This window comes from Gobio gobio (assembly GCF_949357685.1).
Source record: "Gobio gobio genome assembly, chromosome: 10".
NCBI lineage: Eukaryota > Metazoa > Chordata > Actinopteri > Cypriniformes > Gobionidae > Gobio > Gobio gobio.
This window is the reverse complement of record NC_137116.1, coordinates 15,449,609-15,460,436: the sequence shown is the minus strand read 5'-3', so window position 1 is coordinate 15,460,436 and position 10,828 is coordinate 15,449,609. Positions and strand designations below refer to the sequence as shown.

The 10,828-nt window shown below is 47.1% G+C and overlaps 1 protein-coding gene across 1 annotated transcript in view; it reads left to right on the top strand.

Moving 5' to 3' along the window:
- The window catches only part of tmed7 (transmembrane p24 trafficking protein 7), an 8,882-nt gene extending 759 nt beyond the window's left edge, over window positions 1–8,123 (top strand). The window contains exons 3-4 of the mRNA XM_079826878.1: window positions 5,669–5,914; window positions 7,443–8,123. Coding sequence (XP_079683004.1) covers window positions 5,669–5,914; window positions 7,443–7,679 — 483 coding nt within the window. The 3' untranslated portion in view covers window positions 7,680–8,123. The remainder of the gene's footprint in view (window positions 1–5,668; window positions 5,915–7,442) is intronic.
- The last annotated feature ends 2,705 nt before the right edge of the window (window positions 8,124–10,828 follow it).

The window sequence follows — 10,828 nt, the reverse complement described above, 5'->3', positions numbered from 1 at the left end:
GAGTGTGTGTAGGGATGGAGTGTGTGTAGGGTTGGAGTGTGTGTGTAGGGATGGAGTGTGTGTAGGGATGGAGTGTGTGTAGGGTTGGAGTGTGTGTAGGGATGGAGTGTGTGTAGGGTTGGAGTGTGTGTAGGGTTGGAGTGTGTGTAGGGATGGAGTGTGTGTAGGGTTGGAGTGTGTGTAGGGATGGAGTGTGTGTAGGGTTGGAGTGTGTGTAGGGTTGGAGTGTGTGTAGGGATGGAGTGTGTGTAGGGTTGGAGTGTGTGTAGGGATGGAGTGTGTGTAGGGATGGAGTGTGTGTAGGGATGGAGTGTGTGTAGGGATGGAGTGTGTGTAGGGATGGAGTGTGTGTAGGGATGGAGTGTGTGTAGGGATGGAGTGTGTGTAGGGATGGAGTGTGTGTAGGGTTGGAGTGTGTGTAGGGATGGAGTGTGTGTAGGGATGGAGTGTGTGTAGGGATGGAGTGTGTGTAGGGATGGAGTGTGTGTAGGGTTGGAGTGTGTGTAGGGATGGAGTGTGTGTAGGGATGGAGTGTGTGTAGGGATGGAGTGTGTGTAGGGATGGAGTGTGTGTAGGGATGGAGTGTGTGTAGGGATGGAGTGTGTGTAGGGTTGGAGTGTGTGTGTAGGGATGGAGTGTGTGTAGGGATGGAGTGTGTGTAGGGTTGGAGTGTGTGTGTAGGGATGGAGTGTGTGTAGGGATGGAGTGTGTGTAGGGTTGGAGTGTGTGTAGGGATGGAGTGTGTGTAGGGATGGAGTGTGTGTAGGGATGGAGTGTGTGTAGGGATGGAGTGTGTGTAGGGATGGAGTGTGTGTAGGGATGGAGTGTGTGTAGGGTTGGAGTGTGTGTAGGGATGGAGTGTGTGTAGGGATGGAGTGTGTGTAGGGATGGAGTGTGTGTAGGGATGGAGTGTGTGTAGGGATGGAGTGTGTGTAGGGATGGAGTGTGTGTAGGGATGATGTGTGTGTAGGGATGGAGTGTGTGTAGGGATGGAGTGTGTGTAGGGTTGGAGTGTGTGTAGGGATGGAGTGTGTGTAGGGATGGAGTGTGTGTAGGGATGGAGTGTGTGTAGGGTTGGAGTGTGTGTAGGGATGGAGTGTGTGTAGGGATGGAGTGTGTGTAGGGATGGAGTGTGTGTAGGGATGGAGTGTGTGTAGGGATGGAGTGTGTGTAGGGATGGAGTGTGTGTAGGGATGGAGTGTGTGTAGGGATGGAGTGTGTGTAGGGATGGAGTGTGTGTAGGGTTGGAGTGTGTGTGTAGGGATGGAGTGTGTGTAGGGATGGAGTGTGTGTAGGGTTGGAGTGTGTGTGTAGGGATGGAGTGTGTGTAGGGATGGAGTGTGTGTAGGGTTGGAGTGTGTGTAGGGATGGAGTGTGTGTAGGGATGGAGTGTGTGTAGGGATGGAGTGTGTGTAGGGATGGAGTGTGTGTAGGGATGGAGTGTGTGTAGGGATGGAGTGTGTGTAGGGTTGGAGTGTGTGTAGGGATGGAGTGTGTGTAGGGATGGAGTGTGTGTAGGGATGGAGTGTGTGTAGGGTTGGAGTGTGTGTAGGGATGGAGTGTGTGTAGGGATGGAGTGTGTGTAGGGATGGAGTGTGTGTAGGGATGATGTGTGTGTAGGGATGGAGTGTGTGTAGGGATGGAGTGTGTGTAGGGTTGGAGTGTGTGTAGGGATGGAGTGTGTGTAGGGTTGGAGTGTGTGTAGGGTTGGAGTGTGTGTAGGGTTGGAGTGTGTGTAGGGATGGAGTGTGTGTAGGGTTGGAGTGTGTGTAGGGTTGGAGTGTGTGTAGGGATGGAGTGTGTGTAGGGATGGAGTGTGTGTAGGGATGGAGTGTGTGTAGGGATGGAGTGTGTGTAGGGATGGAGTGTGTGTAGGGATGGAGTGTGTGTAGGGATGATGTGTGTGTAGGGATGGAGTGTGTGTAGGGATGGAGTGTGTGTAGGGATGGAGTGTGTGTAGGGATGGAGTGTGTGTAGGGATGGAGTGTGTGTAGGGATGGAGTGTGTGTAGGGATGGAGTGTGTGTAGGGTTGGAGTGTGTGTGTAGGGATGGAGTGTGTGTAGGGATGGAGTGTGTGTAGGGTTGGAGTGTGTGTGTAGGGATGGAGTGTGTGTAGGGATGGAGTGTGTGTTGATGTGTGTGTAGGGATGGAGTGTGTGTAGGGATGGAGTGTGTGTAGGGATGGAGTGTGTGTAGGGATGGAGTGTGTGTAGGGATGGAGTGTGTGTAGGGATGGAGTGTGTGTAGGGATGATGTGTGTGTAGGGATGGAGTGTGTGTAGGGATGGAGTGTGTGTAGGGATGGAGTGTGTGTAGGGTTGGAGTGTGTGTAGGGATGGAGTGTGTGTAGGGATGGAGTGTGTGTAGGGATGGAGTGTGTGTAGGGATGGAGTGTGTGTAGGGATGGAGTGTGTGTAGGGATGGAGTGTGTGTAGGGATGGAGTGTGTGTAGGGATGATGAGTGTGTGTAGGGATGATGTGTGTGTAGGGATGGAGTGTGTGTAGGGATGGAGTGTGTGTAGGGATGGAGTGTGTGTAGGGATGGAGTGTGTGTAGGGATGGAGTGTGTGTAGGGATGGAGTGTGTGTAGGGATGGAGTGTGTGTAGGGATGATGTGTGTGTAGGGATGGAGTGTGTGTAGGGATGGAGTGTGTGTAGGGTTGGAGTGTGTGTAGGGTTGGAGTGTGTGTAGGGATGGAGTGTGTGTAGGGATGATGTGTGTGTAGGGATGGAGTGTGTGTAGGGATGGAGTGTGTGTAGGGATGGAGTGTGTGTAGGGATGGAGTGTGTGTAGGGATGGAGTGTGTGTAGGGTTGGAGTGTGTGTAGGGATGGAGTGTGTGTAGGGATGGAGTGTGTGTAGGGATGGAGTGTGTGTAGGGATGGAGTGTGTGTAGGGATGGAGTGTGTGTAGGGATGGAGTGTGTGTAGGGATGGAGTGTGTGTAGGGATGGAGTGTGTGTAGGGATGATGTGTGTGTAGGGATGGAGTGTGTGTAGGGATGATGTGTGTGTAGGGATGGAGTGTGTGTAGGGTTGGAGTGTGTGTAGGGATGGAGTGTGTGTAGGGATGGAGTGTGTGTAGGGATGGAGTGTGTGTAGGGATGGAGTGTGTGTAGGGATGATGTGTGTGTAGGGATGGAGTGTGTGTAGGGTTGGAGTGTGTGTAGGGATGGAGTGTGTGTAGGGATGGAGTGTGTGTAGGGATGGAGTGTGTGTAGGGATGGAGTGTGTGTAGGGATGGAGTGTGTGTAGGGATGGAGTGTGTGTAGGGTTGGAGTGTGTGTAGGGATGGAGTGTGTGTAGGGATGGAGTGTGTGTAGGGATGGAGTGTGTGTAGGGATGGAGTGTGTGTAGGGATGGAGTGTGTGTAGGGATGGAGTGTGTGTAGGGATGGAGTGTGTGTAGGGATGGAGTGTGTGTAGGGATGGAGTGTGTGTAGGGATGGAGTGTGTGTAGGGTTGGAGTGTGTGTAGGGATGGAGTGTGTGTAGGGATGATGTGTGTGTAGGGATGGAGTGTGTGTAGGGATGGAGTGTGTGTAGGGTTGGAGTGTGTGTAGGGATGGAGTGTGTGTAGGGATGGAGTGTGTGTAGGGATGGAGTGTGTGTAGGGATGGAGTGTGTGTAGGGATGGAGTGTGTGTAGGGATGGAGTGTGTGTAGGGATGGAGTGTGTGTAGGGATGATGTGTGTGTAGGGATGGAGTGTGTGTAGGGATGGAGTGTGTGTAGGGATGGAGTGTGTGTAGGGATGGAGTGTGTGTAGGGATGATGTGTGTGTAGGGATGGAGTGTGTGTAGGGATGATGTGTGTGTAGGGATGGAGTGTGTGTAGGGTTGGAGTGTGTGTAGGGATGGAGTGTGTGTAGGGATGGAGTGTGTGTAGGGATGGAGTGTGTGTAGGGATGGAGTGTGTGTAGGGATGATGTGTGTGTAGGGATGGAGTGTGTGTAGGGTTGGAGTGTGTGTAGGGATGGAGTGTGTGTAGGGATGGAGTGTGTGTAGGGATGGAGTGTGTGTAGGGATGGAGTGTGTGTAGGGATGGAGTGTGTGTAGGGATGGAGTGTGTGTAGGGTTGGAGTGTGTGTAGGGATGGAGTGTGTGTAGGGATGGAGTGTGTGTAGGGATGGAGTGTGTGTAGGGATGGAGTGTGTGTAGGGATGGAGTGTGTGTAGGGATGGAGTGTGTGTAGGGATGGAGTGTGTGTAGGGATGGAGTGTGTGTAGGGATGATGTGTGTGTAGGGATGGAGTGTGTGTAGGGATGGAGTGTGTGTAGGGATGGAGTGTGTGTAGGGTTGGAGTGTGTGTAGGGATGGAGTGTGTGTAGGGATGATGTGTGTGTAGGGATGGAGTGTGTGTAGGGATGGAGTGTGTGTAGGGTTGGAGTGTGTGTAGGGATGGAGTGTGTGTAGGGATGGAGTGTGTGTAGGGATGGAGTGTGTGTAGGGATGGAGTGTGTGTAGGGATGGAGTGTGTGTAGGGATGGAGTGTGTGTAGGGATGGAGTGTGTGTAGGGATGATGTGTGTGTAGGGATGGAGTGTGTGTAGGGATGGAGTGTGTGTAGGGTTGGAGTGTGTGTAGGGATGGAGTGTGTGTAGGGATGGAGTGTGTGTAGGGATGGAGTGTGTGTAGGGATGATGTGTGTGTAGGGATGGAGTGTGTGTAGGGATGGAGTGTGTGTAGGGATGATGTGTGTGTAGGGATGGAGTGTGTGTAGGGTTGGAGTGTGTGTAGGGATGGAGTGTGTGTAGGGATGGAGTGTGTGTAGGGATGGAGTGTGTGTAGGGATGGAGTGTGTGTAGGGATGGAGTGTGTGTAGGGATGGAGTGTGTGTAGGGATGGAGTGTGTGTAGGGATGGAGTGTGTGTAGGGATGATGTGTGTGTAGGGATGGAGTGTGTGTAGGGATGGAGTGTGTGTAGGGATGGAGTGTGTGTAGGGATGGAGTGTGTGTAGGGTTGGAGTGTGTGTAGGGATGGAGTGTGTGTAGGGATGATGTGTGTGTAGGGATGGAGTGTGTGTAGGGATGGAGTGTGTGTAGAAGGAAAGACATGGACATCTCTGATGACATGGGCTGAGGAAACTATCAGCAAAAGTTTATTTAAAAGTGAACTAATCCTTTAATTTATTTCTAAAGAACACTTTAGTAGCCTATTTAGTGCACTTTAAAGGGACAGTTCACCCAAAAATGAAAGTTCTGTCATCATTTACTCTCCCTCATGATGTCCAAACCTGTATGAGTGTATTTGTTCTGAACACAAAAGAAGCTGCTCTGGAGCACCAAAGACTTCCACAGTCATCGTCATAACATAACTAAGACATGTCTGGAACAACTGGAGGGTGAGTAAATAATGACAGAATTTACATTTTTTTGGGTGAACTGTCCCTTTAAGAAGTCATTCTGAACCACTAATCGCTTTTTTGAATTTCAAAAATGTTTTTTTTTTTTTATTAATTTACTTAAATTATGACTATATTATAATGTAATTGTGTCCCATTTTTACCTACATATTTTTGTAATGTGTGTGTGCGTGTGCGTGTGCGTGTGCGTGTGTGTGTGTGTGTGTGTGTGTGTGTGTGTGTGTGTGTGTGTGTGTGTGTGTGTGTGTGTGTGTGTGTGTGTGTGTGTGTGTGTGTGTGTGTGTGTGTGTGTGTGTGTGTGTGTGTGCAGGTGGTCACCGGGGGTCATTATGACGTAGACTGTCGTCTGGAGGACCCTGATGGGACGGTGCTCTATAAGGAGATGAAGAAGCAGTACGACAGCTTCACCTTCACCGCCTCCAGGAACGGCACCTTCAAGTTCTGCTTCAGCAACGAGTTCTCCACCTTCACACATAAAACCGTCTACTTCGACTTCCAAGTGGGAGACGACCCGCCGCTCTTCCCCAATGAGAACCGGGTCACGGCGCTCACGCAGGTCAGTCGGCCAATCACAGCGAGCGGCCAATCACAGCGAGCGGCCAATCACAGCGAGCGGCCAATCACAGCGAGCGGACACTGAGCAGACCAGGGCCGGATTACACAAATGTTCTATCTTGGGTCTTAAGATATGATAAGTTAAAGCGTTAGTTCAGCCAAAACTGTAAATTGTGTGATTAATGACTGAGCCTCATGTGGTTGGACACCCGTCAGACCTCCGTTCATCTTCAGACACAAATGAAGATATTTTAGTGTAAATCTGATGCTCTGAAAGGCCTCCATTGGCTCAACTTTACACTCTCAAGACCCTTAAAAGACACTAAAGACTAAAGTTACAAAGTCCATCTCACTACAGCGGCTCTACAATAACTTTATGAAGACGAGAATAGTTTCTGTGCGCAAAAAAACCCTAAATAACGACTTATATAGTGATGACGATTTCAAAACACGGCCTCATGAAGCTTCGAAGCGTTATGAATCAGTGAGTCGATTCAGCGGTTCAGAGCGTTATGAATCAGTGAGTCGATTCAGTGGTTTGAATCGCCAAATTTCAGCAGTTTGGCGGTTTGACACGCGATCCGAATCATCATTCCGCTCACTGATTCATAACGCTCCAAACCGCTGAATCGACTCACTGATTCATAACGCTCCAAACTGCTGAATCGACTCCAAACCACTGAATCGACTCACTGATTCATAACGCTCTGAACCGCTGAATCGACTCACTGATTCATAACGCTCCGAACAACTGAATCGACTCACTGATTCATAACGCTCCAAACCGCTGAATCGACTCACTGATTCATAACGCTCCAAACCACTGAATCGACTCACTGATTCATAACGCTCTGAACCGCTGAATTGACTCACTGATTCATAACGCTCCAAACCGCTGAATCGACTCACTGATTCATAACGCTCCAAACCACTAAATCGTCTCACTGATTCATAACTCTCTGAACCGCTGAATCGACTCACTGATTCATAACGCTCCAAACCGCTGAGTCGACTCACTGATTCATAACGCTTCGAAGCTTCATGATGCCGTGTTTTGAAATCGTCATCACTATATAAGTCGTTATTTAGGGTTTTTTTGCGCACAGAAACTATTCTCGTCTTCATAAAGTTATTGTAGAGCCGCTGTAGTGAGATGGACTTTGTAACTTTAGTCTTTAGTGTCTTTTAAGGGTCTTGAGAGTGTAAAGTTGAGCCAATGGAGGCCTTTCAGAGCATCAGATTTACACTAAAATATCTTCATTTGTGTCTGAAGATGAACGGAGGTCTGACGGGTGTCCAACCACATGAGGCTCAGTCAATAATGACACAATCTACAGTTTTGGCTGAACTAATGCTTTAAACGTTGTATTTGATTGGACAGGTTTATGAACGCTTCACATCACTAGTTTGTGAAGATGTTTGACATGTGTTGCTGAAACTCGCAGTGCTTTCAGATGGAGCGTCTACTCCTGTGTTTCAGCTGAACTGATGTGTGAGTGTGTGTGTGTGTGTGTGTGTGTGTGTTTCAGATGGAGTCGGCCTGCGTGTCCATTCACGAGGCGCTGAAGTCCGTCATCGACTACCAGACGCACTTCCGGCTGCGAGAGGCTCAGGGCCGCAGCCGAGCCGAAGACCTGAACACGCGGGTGGCCTTCTGGTCCATCGGAGAGGCCTTCATCCTGCTGGTGGTCAGCATCAGTCAGGTGCTCCTGCTCCGCAGCTTCTTCTCCGACAAGAAAACCACCACCACCCGCGTGGGCTCGTAAACCCCGCCCGCTTCATCCCGCAGAGCATTCGCCGAAATCTAATTTATTTTGTGGGTGTGTTGACTTTACACATGACGTGTATGTGAACATTATAGATCATCATCATCATCATCATCATCATCATCAGTTCAGTCCTCAGAGAGCCACTATTGAATGCTTTATTTGCTTTATGTTGTATAAACGGGCATCCTTGCTAATGTTTGTGGTGTGTTTTATATCAGCGGTTTCTTTCGAATAGTGGTGCATTGATTTCTTTAGCGTGTTTGAATGGGCTAATAAATGTGTGGAGGAACGTCTCGGCCTCTTCTTCATCAAACCCGCGTCCTTCTCAAGAGGTTAAAGAGCTGGAAATGGCTTGATTTATTCCTTTCAGGTGTGTCCATTCACTCAGATCTCACTCATACTGGATCATTACTGTATTAAACTTCATATTCTTTCAACCTGACAGAAAGCAACATTTTCTTCCTGTAGTTGAGCTTTAACAGTTTCCAAAATGGCACACAAACATCATAAATCTCTCATTTTTTCAGTTTTAAAGAGCTTATCTGGCATGCTTGTTTGCATACGATATTTCCAGAGCATTAAACATAAAAGAAGTAAAGGAAACTATAGCGGTTTGATGCTTTAAGCACATTATGTTTTGTAACTACTATAATCATAGAAGGAAAAGACCATTTACAGGCGAGTTACCACAGGAAATATATGGTTATTAAAGCTTTTAACAGTTATAGCGCCACCTATGGTCTGATCTCCAGAAATGTCTTTAGAGTCACATGTTCACATATCTTCAACAGAGTTTTTGGGTTTATCTCAGCAGTCAGGGCACTGATCAGGGATCAGCCCATTGAGTTATGTCCTGATCAGAGCTGATTGAGACGCACCCTAGTTTAGGAGTTATAGGCGTTTCATATTCTTGGCCACGCCCCCTCTATAAATGAGCCTACTATAGCCATCCAAATGCAAAAGTTAATTTGTTTAATAATAATTGATCTAGAGAGGCCAGAGAGTTGCACTGCATTGGTTTTATTACGCTTGAGCGAAGAACCCAGGACTAGTTCACAAAAGTAGGTTTTAACATAATTGTGAATATTTAATGAACGCTTTGATTGACAGCTGTGGTGCTTGAGGCAAAGTTGTTCAGAATGAGGAGATCTATCAAGTGATATGAATATTGTGTGTGTGTGTGTGTGTGTGTGTGTGTGTGTGTGTGTGTGTGTGTGTGTGTGTGTGTGTGTGTGTGTGTGTGTGTGTGTGTGTGTGTGTGTGTGAAACGCCACGTGATTACAGCAGTGTAACACTACCATCAAACAAACCAGATGTGGGACGATTACTTAGGGCGCTTTCACACCTAGCTGGTCCGGATTTTCGTACTTTTCAGTTTGGTCCAGATCAAAATGGCCGGTGTGAAACCTCCCCTGACCACGGGCCGGCCCAAACACGAAATCTGGTCCTGAGAAAAGAGGGAGTCTCGATCCGGATCAAACTGAACAAAGGTTTGGTTCGTTTCTAGTGTTAAAGCATTTTCTGTACGGTTCGGACTTTCAGACCATTTACAGGAAGTTCCTGTTTATATTTAAATATTATAATGTTATTTTTAAATTCAATCTCGGCTACATTGATTATGAAAAGTGAAAAGATGCGCAATATGTCAGAAGGTCAGAAATTATTTTGAAAGAAATTTTGTATGATTTTGCGTAGAAAGCCTTTCTTTAATGTGAATTTCGTTTTGTATTAATTGTATCTTCATTTTAATCAGATAATTGCCTGGATTTAATAAATAAGAAGCAAATGGTCAATAGCAGACCATAATGGCGGGAGCGATCACATGCTTTACACATGAACTGGAGCGTCTCAAATAAACCCAAACTCAGCAGATACTGCCTCACAAACATGAGAAATATGTGAATATAAAGCTTGAAATGTCCACTTTTAAACGTAACGAAAAGAAAATAGTCCAGCAATGCGACTGATCAATAGTGGCGGCGATATGCATGTGCAGTTCTTTAGTGCACTCACATCATTACAAAACTAAATGTATAAAATGTCTCAGAACATGAACTTGGGTTTGGACACTGGTGCCGACTCTCAGGTGTGAAAACGCCTTTAGTTTGTGTGGGGCATGTTTACCAACACTCTTATAACTGTTGTATAATCTTTATTTAAATTCAACATCACTGAGGCCAAAGGCGGCAGAGTCATGCAGATTCAGAAACAAGTCCAACTAAACTCCAACAAAATAAATAATGAGCAAATAAAACATGAAATTAGTTCATTGACAGTCTTATTAAGTTATATAAGTTCTATTTTATCTGACAGGGACGGCATGGAACGAACCACTGCTTCACATTTTGATTGACAGCCGTCACCACCTACTAGTGACCCGGCTGTTGTATTTGTGCGCGGCGAATTGGAATTTAGTTCCAATCGTTAACCTCGTCTAATAGGTGCTCAAACTTCATTGGCCAATGGCGGCCATGTTTTTTGAGATACAATGGCCCTGTCCCAAATGGCACTTCATGTGCACTTTCGGTCTTGTGGTCGTGAAGGTGCAGACTCAGAGGAAGACCGTGAGGGTTTAGGGGGCCATTTGGGACAGGGCCATTATTGTAATGCTCTACTGGGTGGATGCCCTGCTCGCTTAATAAACAAACTCCAGCTGGTTTACACAAAGATGATAATGGTATCATTTCAAAACTATTTCAAAGTTTGCATTCTCAAGCCACTAAACACTCGGCTGAAGTGCGCATCGAGGGCACATATCGACCTCTAAGAGACCCTTCTGAGACCTAAAAAGACAAATGGGACAGTCTACGGTCTCGTGGACTTAACGGACACGAGTCCACAAGACCAAAAGTGCACATGAAGTGCCATTTGGGACAGGGCCATAGACTATCATGGTATCTTGGACAAAGACAGTGCATGCCAATTTTCAAGTCAATTGGACTAGCGGTCGGGTGGTTATAGTCATTTTCATGTTTTTTTTCCTGTTATAGCGCCACCAAGTGGCCAATCGCTGCAATATTTTTCATATAACCAAAGATTGAATCCATACACATGTGTACCAAGTTTGGTGAAAATATATATTTCCGTTCACGAGTTATAGCCATTCTATAAAAAAACGTTCCGCCTAAATCATATGTTTTGGCGCC